We start from the raw sequence: 15,484 nt of genomic DNA, 5'->3' as shown, positions 1-15,484 counted from the left end.
AAAGTTTTTCTTTAATTAAGCTGTGAATTTATTATCCGGTTTGCCAAAAAGTTCGTATTTTAGTTGAAAAACCAACACCGATAAAATTTACGTCCCGACGTATAAAATCACCTCAAAACCCTTTATTTTCAAAAATACTAAAAAGCATCGACCATATTTCAAATAATTGAAATTAATTATTTAATAAAAATATTTTACATTTTCAGCCCTCGGTCCCCGTTCCTCGGTCGTCACTTGAATATTCCTAAAAATATAATTTTATGCACGATGACAATAAAATCTCATTTAGCATATAAACAAGTATGTCACATAATTATTTAGCAAATAAAAATCAACTATTGTTTATTTTTCATAAATTCTAGATTCGCATGTCGTTGGATTACGTCGTCATAATTTTGGACCTTACAATTCCTCCCCCCTTAAATAAAATTTCGTCCTCGAAATTAGAATAAAACTTACCGAATAAATCTGGATAGCGACTCTTCAAGTCTCTCTCGGTTTCCCAAGTAGCTTCCTCTTCCGAGTGATTCAGCCACTTGACCTTGACCATTGGAATGACTTTGTTACGCAATATTCTTTCTTGCCTTGCTAAGATCTGGACAGGTCTTTCCTCATAGGTCATGTTTGGAGTTAGTTGGAGTGGTTCATAATTAAGCACATGCGACGGATTCGACATGTACTTCCACAGCATTGAAATATGGAACACATTGTAAACTCCTGAAAGCGCTGGTGGCAAGGCCACTCTATAGGCTAGTGTCTCAATTCTCTCCAAAATCTCGAATGGACCAATAAATCTTGGACTTAGCTTGCCCTTCTTGCCAAACTCTAAGTCCCTATCTTTACGAATACATGGTCGCCCACTGCAAACTCTAAGTCCCTACGCCTTTTGTCCGCATACCTCTTTTTCGGCTTTGTGCAGTTTTCATTCTATCACGAATTTTGACTACAAGCTCAGATGTCTCTTCAATCACATCTGGACCAATATCTCTTCTTTCCCCAACCTCGTCCCAATGAATAGGAGATCAACATTTCCTTCCATAAAGTGCCTCAAAAGGTGTCATCCCGATTGATGATTGATAGCTGTTATTGTAAGTGAACTCCATAAGAAGTAATTTTGGTTCCCAACTGCCTTGGAAATCAATAACACATGCTCGCAGTAGATCTTCCAAAATCTGTATAACCCTTTCTGACTGTCCATCGGTTTGAGGATGGAATGCTGTACTGAATAACAACTTGGTCCCCATTGCTGCATGCAGACTTTTCCAAAAAGAAGACGTGAATCTCGGATCTCTGTCAGAAACAATAGACACTGGAATCCCATGCAGACGAACTATCTCTCGGATGTATAACTCTGCATACTGAGTCATGGTGAATGTCATCTTAATAGGTAGAAAATGCGATAATTTCGTAAGACGATCAACTATCACCCAAATGGCATTCAATCCCTTAACTATCACCCAAATTACATTTTGTTTTTGAAACCAAGCATGCAACATGTCTTTTAAATGTCTTCCTTAAATCATAAAATCCCCTAAACATTAAAAATCTTAATTTAATAATGAACATTTCATAAACATTTAAAAATAATTATAATTCCATAAAAACAGCATTTATGGAACTGCCATGACCTTTACTAATTTCCCGGTGTAAAAAGACCGTTTTACCCTGGACTTGAAATTTTACATTTTCGACTTTTTTTCTTGATTTCATGACTCTAAAATGTCCCAAATAATTATTTAAGCTTACATGAATTTTTCCATAATTTTATTTCGCTTAAATATTAGACTTTTTCATTTATCTTTAATTAATTGTTTTGACGGTGTTTTAATCCCGAAAAATCCCAAACTTTAATATAAAATTCCTAAATTCTAAATATAGTCTTTTTATATTATTTGAGCCCTTATGGACCATGACTCGACCCCCGTGAGTCGGTTTCCAATTTTCTTATTTTAAAAGACCCTAAATGACATATAAATTTCACCCCCGAGCCAACTTCTGATTTTCACGAGTTACCCCCAAACCATGTGGGTCCAAAACTTGCCCAACACCATAAATTAGCCTACTGGTCCTTAAGTTTACCATGAAACCAAACCAAAACCCAAAAACCAGCTCCTCCTAAGAGACCCTATGCTGGCCGAGAGTTTTCACTTGCATGGACTCCATGTTTTTGATGTCTAAACCCTAAGCCGATGCCCCAGCCCCTGAACCAATAGGTTGTGCACCACCTTAGGACGCTAGTGAAACACCCTTGCCCAGCCCGTGCCCCGCAACGAGCCCCTTAACCCCCTGCAGCCGCGCGAAAACAGCACAGCTGTGGGTTGTTTTTCTCGGGTAGAGTCCTAGCTCAGCTAGGACTCTTTCCCAGCCCTTAGCATGAGTCCTAGCATGGCTAGGACTCTCCCCCTGACCCGTGCATGACTCTAGCCGAGCCCTGGCCCAAGCCAAGACCAAGCCTCCCCCTAGAACAAGCAACCCGATCTCCACAACAGCAAGTTTCTGGTTTTGGTTTGCTTGTTTGTTCTCCTTTGCTTTCTGCCGAAACTTGGGTGTGTGTCTTGGACTTTAATTTACTTAAAAGCTTTGGTTAAACATAATATGGCATCATGGCAGCCCCTTAGCATGCAAAGAACAAGTAATTTGAATCAAAAGCCATCTTTCCTCATGCATACATGCAATATACCGAAAATTATGAAAATAATTTCATGTTCTTCATGCATACAATAATTCAAACAATAATATGATATGACGGATGAGAAAAGAAGATGTATGGCGTGCTTTTGCGTTATATACGCTCGAATATCCGTTGACGACGAAGAACGGGAGACCACTTTGGCTTGATTCTACTTGTAACCTTCGAAAACCCTCCTCCAAGTGTGCTGTGTGTGTGCCGTGAGATAGGTGGAGTGTTTTCAGAATTCTTCTCTCAAAGTGTGGCCGATAATTTGTGTCAAGTGTGTAGGGTTTTTACTTATTTAATACTTTAAATATTAGATAATCACCTACAAGGCTTTTTAGGCCTAATAAGCCATCTAATTAGGCCCATTAGTCTAGATAGGACATAATTAAAATATTACCAAAGTTTTTCTTTAATTAAGCTGTGAATTTATAAGCCGGGTTGCCAAAAAATTCGTATTTTAGTTGAAAAACCAACACCGATAAAATTTACGTCCCGGCGTATAAAATCACCTCAAAACCCTTTATTTTCAAAAATACTAAAAAGCATCGACCATATTTCAAATAATTGAAATTAATTATTTAATAAAAATATTTTACATTTTCAGCCCTCGGTCTACGTTCCTCGGTCATCCCTTGAATATTCCTAAAAATATAATTTTATGCATGATGACAATAAAATTTGATTTAGCATATAAACAAGTATGTCACATAATTAATTAGCAAATAAAAATCAACTATTGTTTATTTTTCATAAATTCCTAGATTCGCATGTCGTTGGATTACGTCGTCTTAATTTTGGACCTTACAATTCCTCCCCCCTTTAAATAAAATTTCGTCCTCGAAATTAGAATAGAACTTACCGAATAAATCTGGATAGCGACTTTTCAAGTCTCTCTCGGTTTCCCAGGTAGCTTTCTCTTCCGAGTGGTTCAGCCACTTGACCATGACCATTGGAATGACTTTGTTACGCAATATTCTTTCTTGCCTTGCTAAGATCTGGACAGGTCTTTCCTCATAGGTCATGTTTGGAGTTAGTTGGAGTGGTTCATAATTAAGCACATGCGACGGATTCGACATGTCCTTCCGCAGCATTGAAATATGGAACACATTTTGTGAACTCCTGAAAGCGCTGGTGGCAACGCCACTCTATAGGCTAGTGTCCCAATTCTCTCCAAAATCTCGAATGGACCAATAAATCTTTGACTTAGCTTGCCCTTCTTGCCAAAGCGCATAACACCCTTCATGGGTGCTATCTTTACGAATACATGGTCGCCCACTACAAACTCTAAGTCCCTACGCCTTTTGTCCGCATAACTCTTTTGTCGGCTTTTTGCAGTCTTCATTCTATCACAAATTTTGACTACAAGCTCAGATGTCTCTTCAATCACATCTGGACCAATATCTCTTCTTTCCCCAACCTCGTCCCAATGAATAGGAGATCAACATTTCCTTCCATAAAGTGCCTCAAAAGGTGCCATCCTGATTGATGATTGATAGCTGTTATTGTAAGTGAACTCCATTAGAGGTAATTTTGGTTCCCAACTGCCTTGGAAATCAATAACACATGCTCGCAGTAGATCTTCCAAAATCTGTATAACCCTTTCTGACTGTCCATCGGTTTGAGGATGGAATGCTGTACTGAATAACAACTTGGTCTCCATTGCTGCATGCAGACTTTTCCAAAAAGAAGACGTGAATCTCGGATCTCTGTCAAAAACAATAGACACTGGAATCCCATGCAGACGAACTATCTCTCGAATGTATAACTCTGCATACTGAGTCATGGTGAATGTCGTCTTAATAGGTAGAAAATGCACTGATTTCGTAAGACGATCAACTATCACCCAAATGGCATTCAATCCCTTAACAGTCTTAGGCAATCCCACCACAAAGTCCATGGTGATATTTTCCCATTTCCACACGGGAATAGGGAGTGGCTTAAATTTTCCCGCTGGTCTTTGATGCTTTGCTTTGACTTGCTGACAAGTCAAACACTCAGATACATATCTCAGAATGTCCCTCTTCATGCCTGGCCACCAATATAACAACTGCAAATCTCTATACATCTTTGTACTACCCGGAAGAATGGAATATGGTGTGTCGTGGGCTTCCTTCGTAATAAGATCTCTCAAAGAATCGTCACTAGGAACCCATAGACGGTCTCAATAACGGACTAAACCATCCACCACTGAATATAAATTCCGCCCCTTGGCTTCATCTCTTGCTCTCCACTTTTGCAACTGCTCATCTGTAGACTGCCCATCTCGAATTCTGTCTCTCAAAGTCGACTACACTGATAATGTGGCAAGATTAGGGGCCTCGCCCCTAGCAAACACTGTAAGCTCAAACCGCTGTATCTCGGACTGTAATGGTCTTTGGAGTGATAAATGCGGGATAACTGCTGCTTTTCTACCCAATGCGTCTGCTACTACATTAGCTTTCCCTGGATGGTAGCTAATGTCACAATCATAGTCCTTTACCAATTCAAGCCATCTGCGCTGTCTCATATTCAACTCTTTTTGGGTGAAGAAGTATTTCAAGCTTTTATGATCAGTCAATATTTTGCACTTCTCCCCATAAAGGTAGTGTCTCCAAATTTTTAGTGCAAAGACTACTGCTGCAAGCTCAAGATCATGAGTAGGGTAGTTCTTTTCATGAATTTTCAACTGTCTTGACGCATAGGCGATAACTCGGTCGTTTTGCATCAGAACTGCGCCCAAACCAAGTTTAGAAGCGTCGGTATATAGAACATACTCCCCTTGCCCCGATGGCATAGATAACACTGGTGCGGATATCAAGGCTTGCTTCAACTTGTCAAAACTGTCTTGACACTCGGATCCCCAAATAAATTTAGCATTTTTCTTCGTCAAAGATGTCAAAGGCACTGCAATAGATGAGAACCCCTTGATGAATTTGCGATAATAGCCAGCTAGTCCCAAGAAACTGCGAATCTCGGTGACACTTTTCGGTACTGGCCACTCTTTTACTGCCTCAACTTTACTCGGATCAACTTCCACGCCATCACTAGAAATGATGTGGCCTAAGAATGCCACTCTGTCAAGCAAAAACTCGCACTTGCTGAACTTTGCATATAGCTCTCTGTCTTGTAGTACTTGCAGTGCGGTCCTCAAATGACGGCTATGCTCCTCTCTGCTCTTGGAATAGATCAAAATGTCATCAATGAAGACAATAATAAACTGATCCAAATACGACTGAAATACGCGATTCATGAGATCCATGAAGATCGCTGGTGCATTGGTCAACCCAAATGGCATGATCATGAATTCATAGTGCCCATATCTCGTGCAAAATGCTGTCTTGTGCACGTCAGACTCCTTGACTTTCAACTGATGGTATCGAGATCGCAGATCAATTTTAGAAAATAATGATGCTCCTTGCAACTGATCGAACAGATCCTCAATTCTTGGCAGTGGATACTTATTTTTTATGGTAATTCGATTAAGCTCTCGATAATCAATGCAAAGACGCATGCTGCCATCTTTCTTTTTCACAAACAAAACCGGAGCGCCCCATGGAGAGTAACTAGGGCGAATGAAACCCTTGTCTAGCAATTCTTGAATTTGATCTTTCAATTCTTTCATTTCTGCAGGCGCTAGACGATATGGTGCTTTCAATATAGGAACAGTGCCCGGCATAAGATCAATAGAGAATTCCACTTCACGATCGGGCGGAATGCCAGAAACGTCTTCGGGAAAGACGCTAGGAAAATCTCTCACAACATCAACATCTTCTAACTTCTGACTGGTAGATGCATGCGTGGTAGTGACACATGCCAGGTAAGCTTGGCATCCACGCTTAATGAGCTTTCTCGAACATAGACAAGAGATGATGTGCGCCATTTGCTTGTTTCTCGCCGTCTCAAAGACAAAAGATTTACCACTAGGCGGTCTAATAGATACTGATCGCTGACGAAATCAATCGAAGCTCCATTTGCTGATAACCAATCCATCCCAAGTATAATATCAAATTCGGGCATAGGGAGCAGAATAAGATCTGCCCGAACTACATCCCTGAATAAATGAAGCTCCAGATTCTTGACGATCTTAGACGTGAGCAATTGATCACCGGAAGGAATAGTAACTTTGAAACCCAAACCCATGTCTTGAGGAGTAATATTCAGTCTTTTGATGAAGGTTTCTGATATGAAAGAATGTGTAGCTCCTGAATCTAGCAAGGCATAGGTAGCTACACCTAGAATGATGATCCTCCCTGCGGTGAACATGTCTTTTAAATCTTTTCGAGTTGAAGCTTAAAGATTTACTATCATTAATTCCCAAAGTTATATGAATATTTCGTGTCGAACTTAAACATTTCTTGGGAAAAATTGCACTTTAGTCCCTCAACTTTTGAAATTTGCATTATTGACCCCAAAATTTCGAATTATTGCAATTCAGTCCTTATATTATTCGAAATTCTGATTTAGCCCTTCATGTTTCGAGAATTGCATTTTGATTCTTAAGATTTCAGAAATTTCACTTAGGTCCCTTATTTTTGAATTATTGCATTATAGTCCCTTTAATTTTTTCGAAATTGCACAATACACCTCAAAGTTTCGAAAATTGCACAATAACCCCCAAAATTTCGAAATCTCCCTAAATTATGATTTTCTTTAATTTTGGCCCTAAAACTTTTTATTTGGAATCATTCCATCCTTCACATAAAACAAGGCACAAAATTCAAATCATTTTCTATGGTTTCTAAAATCATCACTTAAATCCAACTAGGTAGAACATGCAACATAATTTATTCTAGGTTGAAACTTGATCCCAAATCAATTCTAATAACCAATTTAACACTTCATGCATTAATAAGCAATATAAAAATGTTAAATGACTAGGTTACCCGTGATGAGTGTAGTGTCTGCCTCTTCCTCAGCTTCCTCGGCATTAATAACATAAGCTCGGGCCGTGGTAGATGCTTTCTTCTTTGGACACTCGATAGCTTTGTGTCCATCCTCCTTGCAGTAAAAACATTTAAATGATCCCCATTCACATTTGCCAAGATGTGTACGGTTGCACTGTTTGCATGGTTGTCTCTCAGCAGGCTTTGGTGCTCCAAGATTTTGTGGCTTTGGTGGCGCTGGCTTCTTGACTTGACCTTGGGGCTTTTGAGGCCCTTGAGGTCTAGGAGGACCCGTATTTGGCTTCTTATTCGGCTGATTGTTATTCTTATAGTGCTGCCTCTTGCGCTGAATCTCAAAATCAATGTCCTTCAAGGACTGCTCAGCCTGATACGCATAAGTAACTGCCATAGCATAGTTCTCCGGACGCATCATCATAACTTTATCCCGAATGGTCGGTCGTAGGCCATCCATGAAATGCCTAAGCTTTTCTTCCGCATCTCCAGCAATAAGGGGTACAAAGTGACAACCCCTATCAAACTTCTTCACAAAATCAGCAACAGATATGTCTCCCTGGCAGAGAGTCATAAATTCCCTCTTTATCCGGCTTCTGACTTCAGCAGTAAAGTATTTCTCATAGAATTTCGTCTTGAACTGTGCCCAAGTGAGTGTAGCAAGGTCAACACCATGCTCGGCTCTTTCCCACCATAAAGAAGCGTCTTCCCTAAGCAGATTAGTGGTGCACCTCACACGGTCGGCATCTCCCATGTCTAGATAGCGAAAATGTACCTCAAGTGAACGGATCCAACTCTCAGCAGCAAATAAATCGGTAGTGCCAGAAAATTCCTTCGGCCCTAGCCTCCGGAACTGCTCATAGATATCCTGCTGTGGCCTAGGTGGCTGCTGTAGCTGCTGCTGCTGCATCTGCTGTAACTGCAGCTGTAACTGCTGCTATTGTAACTGCTGCTGCTGGAATTGTTGCTCGAAGAGACGAGCCATACCCTCTAATGCACGAGTAGTAGGATCCCCTGGAGGAGGAGGTGGTGGTGGTGGTGCATTTCTTTGACTATTCCCTCGACGATTAACACTGTTCTCTTCCTGATTCTCGATAACGGGTACACGTCTAGGAGGCATTTTATCTGAATGTTTTTCAAATTCTAACGTAACCAACATGCAATTAAATCTAAGTTTCCTAATCATGCGACATGTCCTAATTCATTTTATCAATTTAATCATGCAAAGCATAAATACACAAAAAGCTAATATACATGCATCATAAACATAATATTCATATCATCATGCAGGTAACATCATACTAAACAATATAAAGCATGTAAACTTACAAATTGAGGCTTGACGACTGATCTTCCCGGCGCTGATGGTGGCACAACCCTTTACAGGACCTTTGCTCTGATACCAACTGAAACGTCATGTCCTTTTTATTGCTTTAAAAGTACTAGATTTTTTTTTTTTATAAACACTCGATTTTCGACCATGACATATGACTCATGAAAAATATTTTCCCCTTTAAAATAAAATCTCAACCAACTAGCATTTTAAAAATCAAGTGCAATAGTCATAAAATGAAATCGTCAACTGTTTTACCCAACCTAAATAAAGCAATAAGTTTGAAAAGTATAGCTCATACTAAACCTCTCAAAAATCTCTCAAAAGCATAAATAAATAGTCTTAAAAATCTTTATCTAAAATCAGTAATCATAAAACATAATGCGGAAATAGTAGAAGCGCTGGTCCTCGAGTTGTGTGCGCCATTAGTCCAGTCAAATCATCTGTCAAGACCACCCTCAACCTCACCTGCATCCATCACACCTAGTGAGTCTAAAGACTCAACACACCATCATCTTTATAGCAAGTAATACGTAATACAGTCAACATATAACAGTGAAAGATATTTGTATTTAAAATATCGTTTTCATAAAGATGCATAAACTTCAAACATGAACATTTTCGTAAATCTTTTATGATGCATGAACTTTAAATAGAAACATTTTCAAAATGATGCATCAACCTTAAGCATAAATATTTTCATGACATGTGTAACATAAATCTTAACCTTTTTCCTTTTTCTTCAACATGACATGGCATAAATTCTTTTTAACATGATCATAAACATTTTCTTTTCCCTTTTGTTGAATTCAGATCGTTAATTGTGACTTTCCTGACATGACATGACATGAAAATCGATTGATCCATCTACGTGAAACCGCAATACTGGGCGGCGGGGGACACCAGCAACACTCTCACCGGTCAACTGGGCCCTGGCCTATCATGATTGAATAGAAATATGATCGTCGAGGTTCTCTCGGGGGCCTTTTCCCATAAATGGGTTCCCTCTGGGGCCTTTTCCCCTCACGATATTCCCATTCTTCCGTTACCACAAAACCGTTACCACATATTCGCAATGATGGAAACACGATCGTCGGGCTCCCACTGGGACCATAACCCTCACGATGTCGCCAACATTAACGAATTAGTCACAATCACTTCACTTCCTTCAACATTTACATTCTCATCACTTTATAAATATCATGAATAGCATTACATTTTGTTTTTGAAACCAAGCATGCAACATGTCTTTTAAATGTCTTCCTTAAATCATAAAATCCCTTAAACATTAAAAATCATAATTGAATCATGAACATTTAAAAATAATCATAATTCCATAAAAACAACATTTAGGGCACTGCCATGACCTTTACTAATTTCCCGGTGTAAAAAGACCGTTTTACCCCTGGACTCGACATTTTACGTTTTCGACTTTTTTTCTTGATTTCATGACTCTAAAATGTCCCAAATAATTATTTAATCTTACATGAATTTTTCCATAATTTTATTTAGCTTAATATTAGACTTTTTCATTTATCTTTAATTAATTTTTTTGACGGTGTTTTAATCCCGAAAAATCCCAAACTTTAATATAAAATTCCTAAATTCTAAATTTAGTCTTTTTATATTATTTGAGCCCTTATGGACCACGACTCAACCCCCGTGAGCCGTTTTCCAATTTTTCTTATTTTAAAAGACCCTAAATGACATATAAATTTCACCCCCGAGCCAACCTCTGATTTTCACGAGTTACCCCCGAACCATGTTGGTCCAAACCTTGCCCAACACCATAAATTAGCCTACTGGATCTTAATTTTACCATGAAACAAAACCAAAACCCAAAAACAAGCTCCTCCTAAGAGACCCTATGCTGGCCGAGAGTTTTCACTTGCATGGACTCTATGTTTTTGATGTCTAAACCCTAAGCCGACGCCCCAGGCCCTGAACCAACATGTTGTGCACCACCTTAGGACCCTAGTGAACCACCCTTGCCCAGCCCGTGCCCTGCAACGAGCCCCTTAACCCCCTGCAGCCGCGCGAAGACAGCACTGTTGTGGGTTGTTTTTCTCGGGTAGAGTCCTAGCTCAGCTAGGACTCTTTCTCAGCCCTTAGCGTGAGTCCTAGCTTGGCTAAGACTCTCCCGCTGACCCCTGCACGACTCTAGCCGAGCCCTGGCCCAAGCCAAGACCAAGCCTCCCCCTAGAACAAGCAACCCGATCGCCCCAACAGCAAGTTTCTGGTTTTGGTTTGCTTGTTTGTTCTCCTTTGCTTTCTGCCGAAACTTGGGTGTGTTTGTGGGACTTTAATTTACTTAAAAGCTTTGGTTAAACATAATATGGCATCATGGCAGCCCCTTAGCATGCAAAGAACATGTAATTTGAATCAAAAGCCATCTTTCCTCATGCATACATGCAATATACCGAAAATTATGAAAATAATTTCATGTTCTTCATGCATACAATAATTCAAACAATAATATGATATGACGGATGAGAAAAGGAGATGTATAGCGTGCCTTTGCGTTATATACGCTCGAATATCCGTTGGCGACGAAGAACGGGAGACCACTTTGGCTTGATTCTACTTGTAACCTTCGAAAACCCTCCTCCAAGTGTGATGTGTGTGTGCCGTGAGATTGGTGGAGTGTTTTCAGAATTCTTCTCTCAAAGTGTGGCCAATAATTTGTGTCAAGTGTGTAGGGTTTTTACTTATTTAATACTTTAAATATTAGTTAATCACCTACAAGGCTTTTTAGGCCTAATAAGCCATCTAATTAGGCCCATTAGTCTAGGTAGGACATAATTAAAATATTACCAAAGTTTTTCTTTAATTAAGCTGTGAATTTATAAGCCGGGTTGCCAAAATGTTCGTATTTTAGTTAAAAAACCAAAACCGATAAAATTTACGTCCCGACGTATAAAATCACCTCAAAATCCTTTATTTTCAAAAATACTAAAAAGCATCGACCATATTTCAAATAATTGAAATTAATTATTTAATAAAAATATTTTACATTTTTAGCCCTCGATCCCCGTTCCTCGGTCGTCACTTGAATATTCCTAAAAATATAATTTTATTCATGATGACAATAAAATCTCATTTAGCATATAAACAAGTATGTCACATAATTAATTAGCAAATAAAAATCAACTATTGTTTATTTTTCATAAATTCCTAGATTCGTATGCCGTTGGATTATGTCGTCTTAATTTTGGACCTTACAGAATAAGGCGCTGTATGAGCTTCAATGAGTACATCTCTCCTAATGTCATCACCCATAGGAACACAAATCCTACCTCGAAAGGTCAACAAACCATCTCAATTCAATCAAAACTCAGAAACTCCTGTAAGACCACTCTTTCTCTTTAATTCCATCAACTAATCATCGGACTGTTTTTCCTTCAAAATTCTATCAAACAAGGTTGAGCGAAGAACCATTGCAGATAATTTAGCTACTGTACCTGGAGATACTAGAGTTATCTCGTTGCTTGATTTCGTTCCTTTGCAAATCAAGCAACAATGGTTTTGAAATCATAGAACCCAATAAAGAACTCGACTTGCGGCTCAAAGCATTTGCAACCACATTAGCTTTACCAGGATGATAGCTAATGGTGCATTCATAGTCCTTCACAAGTTCCAACCATCTCCGCTGCCGCATATTCAATTCTTTCTGGGAAAACAAATAGCTCAAACTTTTGTGATCCGTTAAAATTTCACACTTCTCACCATATAGATAATGCCGTCAAATCTTTAACGCAAAGACCACAATTGCCAATTCCAAATCATGTGTGGGATAATTTTCTCATAGTCTTTCAACTGACGAGAAGCATAAGCTATCACTTTCCCACGCTGCTTCAGTACGGCACCTAACCCCTGCTTTGAAGCATCTGTATACAAAACAAAATCTTCAGTACCACAAGGAAGTACTAAAACAGGGGCAGAAGTTAATTTATCTTTCAATGCTTGGAATGCTTGTTGACACTCTATAGTCCATTCGAACTTAGTAGACTTCCGTGTCAAGCTCGTTAGTGGAAAAGCTATCTTTGAAAAGTCCTCTATGAACCGTCTGTAATACCCTGCCAAACGAAGAAAACTTTTAAACTCTAAAACTGTCTTTGGAATGGACCATTGTTTAATGGATTCAGTCTTGGATGAATCCACTGATATTCCATCCTTTGAAACAGTATGACCCAAAAATGCCACCTGCTCTAACAAAAATTCGCATTTCTTTAACTTTGCATACAATTGATTTTCTCTCAATAGCTGCAATACAGTCCTCAAATGCTCCTGATGAAGTTCTCGTGTCTTTGAGTAGATCAAAATTTCATCAATAAACACAATGACAAAAGTATCCAAATACAGCTTAAAGACACGATTCATTAAATCCATGAAAACTGAAGGAGCATTGGTTAGTCCAAACGACATCACCAAAAATTCATAATGGCCATACCTCATTCTAAAAGCAGTCTTTGGTATGTCCTCATTTTTCACCTTCAATTGATGATATCTGGACCGAAGATCGATCTTCGAAAACACTGCTGCTCCTTGCAATTGATCAAACAGGTCATCAATCCGCGGCAAAGGATATTTGTTCTTAACAGTTACCTTGTTGAGTTCTCGATAATCAATACAAAATCTCAAAGATTCATCTTTCTTTTTCAAAAACAAAACTGGAGCTCCCCATGGCGAGGAACTAGGACGTATAAAAACTTTATCTAATAGCTCCTGCAATTGATTCTTCAATTCTTTCATCTCGGCCGGAGCCATTCTATACGGAGCCTTAGAGATTGGGGCTGTACCTGGAATAAAGTCAATAACAAACTCTACCTCTCGATCAGGTGGTAATCCAGGTACCTCCTCAACAAACACATAAGGATAATATCTCACTACATCAATATTCTGTAATTTCATATTACTTTCCTTTCGAACATCCAACACTGAAGCAAGAAAACCAATACAACCTTTGTACAACAATTTAGTAGCTTGTAGACAAGAAATAATAGGAAAACTCATCGAAGAGCCTAGACCAACAAATACATCACTCTCATGGTCATCGGCTAAAAACTTCAATGTCTTGCCCACACAGTCAATCACCGCACGATAAGCAGATAACCAATCCATACCCAATATGACATCAAAAGCAATCATCGGAATAACTATGAAATCAGCAAACAATAACCTTGTACCCATTTCTACAGGACAAGCCTTAAGGATACTAGTGGGACAAAGAACATCTCCAAAAGGCAACACAATATTGAAATGCAAAGGAGTGATAGTAGGCTCAACAGATAAAGAATGCATAAACACTTCAGACATAAAAGAATGAGTCGCACCAGTATCAATCAATGTAAGTGCTTTCTTGCCGGATATTAAAATATTACCTGATATTATCAAAGAATCAGGATTAGCTTCTTCTTTTGTCATTGAAAAAATTCTACCTTGCACTCTTCCTTGATTCGAAGAAAGAGGACACTTCTGTGCTGTGTGCCCCATTTCCTTGAATCTGTAACATCGACCACTTCCAATCAAACATTCTCCCTTGTGTGGCTTGCCACACTGAGGACATAATGGTCTATCAGTATCTGAGGAAGGCAAAAGAGGTTTATTACGCTGTTCCATCTTGCCTTCCCTTTCTGGCCACCTCGAACATTAGCACTTGGAAAGCTTGCCTTCTTAACTGCCGCACCTTCTCGATCTCTTGCTCATCATGCTCAGCAAGCAATGCTCTCTCAACAATGTCCTGGTATGTGACCACCTTGGACATGTGATCATCCCTTCTAATTTCCAGCTTCAAACCACGAAGGAAGTGTTCTCCCTTATCTTTATCATTTTCGAGGATAAAAGGAACAAAGACACATCCTTCCTCAAATTTCAGAGTATACTCAGTGACACACAAGGAATCTTGCCTCAATTCAAGAAATTCTTTTACCTTCTTGGCTTTAACTTCCTTTGAAAAATATTTGGCATAGAATAATTCCTTGAACTCGTTCCACTTTAGTTCTCGAACATTAACAGTGACTTTGGTAGCTTCCCACCAAATACGAGCAGCTTTAACCAACATAAAAACAACACAACTCACCTTATCTGTATCAGTGAACTTCAAATAATCAAAGATAGCCTCCAATGACTTGACCCATTCAAGAACCACTAGTGGATCAGGGCCACCGATAAATTCAGGATGGTTCATACGCCTAAACCGATCATAAGAACCATCTTCAGTATTTTCCGAGCTACCTTGACCTCTTCCATGGCCACGACCCTGGGGCGAAGTTTGCATGCTCAATAACTGTTGAATCTGTTAGCCATGGACCTTTGCTTGTTCTTTTAATAACTTACTAAATTCGTCTACAACTTTGGCAGTCTTGTCAGTGGTATGGATCCTATCATCCCCTTCAATAGTCTTCCTTTTGGGAGGCATATCCTACACAGGCTCACTTTAACAAAGCTATGAATATATGATATATCAATGGCAATGAAATAGAATCATTTATCAATGTTAAAATCAATAGATGCAGGATCGAAAACATACCGGATTGTCCTAGGTAGAAGAAGCCATATATGGTCCGAAGAAACTTTGCTCTGATACCAATTAAAACACCC

At 39.1% G+C, this 15,484-nt stretch overlaps 2 protein-coding genes across 2 annotated transcripts; both read right to left on the bottom strand.

The window, feature by feature from the left end:
* Positions 1-12,634: 12,634 nt before the first annotated feature.
* On the bottom strand, positions 12,635-14,377 carry LOC142538652 (uncharacterized). Its single transcript, XM_075643962.1, has 2 exons — positions 13,712-14,377; positions 12,635-13,246 (listed from the first exon to the last, which is right to left on the bottom strand). Exons 1-2 carry the CDS (start codon positions 14,375-14,377, stop codon positions 12,635-12,637), a joined length of 1,278 nt encoding a protein of 425 aa, XP_075500077.1.
* Positions 14,378-14,489: 112 nt separating this feature from the next.
* On the bottom strand, positions 14,490-15,161 carry LOC142538651 (uncharacterized). The gene has a single exon (XM_075643961.1). The coding sequence runs from the start codon at positions 15,159-15,161 to the stop codon at positions 14,490-14,492; it is 672 nt and encodes a 223-aa protein (XP_075500076.1).
* Between the last annotated feature and the right edge of the window lie 323 nt (positions 15,162-15,484).

This window comes from Primulina tabacum, chromosome 3, assembly GCF_025594145.1.
Source record: "Primulina tabacum isolate GXHZ01 chromosome 3, ASM2559414v2, whole genome shotgun sequence".
Taxonomy (NCBI): domain Eukaryota; kingdom Viridiplantae; phylum Streptophyta; class Magnoliopsida; order Lamiales; family Gesneriaceae; genus Primulina; species Primulina tabacum.
The sequence above is the reverse complement of the archived record's forward strand: the minus strand, read 5'-3'. Positions and strand labels throughout refer to the sequence as shown.

What these genes read in the sequence shown, in the direction of transcription:
- LOC142538651 (XM_075643961.1), bottom strand. Translation starts at nt 15,161, where the DNA reads ATGCAAACTTCGCCCCAGGGTCGTGGCCATGGAAGAGGTCAAGGTAGC.
- LOC142538652 (XM_075643962.1), bottom strand. Translation starts at nt 14,377, where the DNA reads ATGGGGCACACAGCACAGAAGTGTCCTCTTTCTTCGAATCAAGGAAGA. An exon ending in GATTACCACCTGATCGAGAG is followed by an intron (nt 13,247 to 13,711) that starts GTAGAGTTTGTT and finishes CGTGTCTTTAAG; the next exon opens with CTGTATTTGGATACTTTTGT.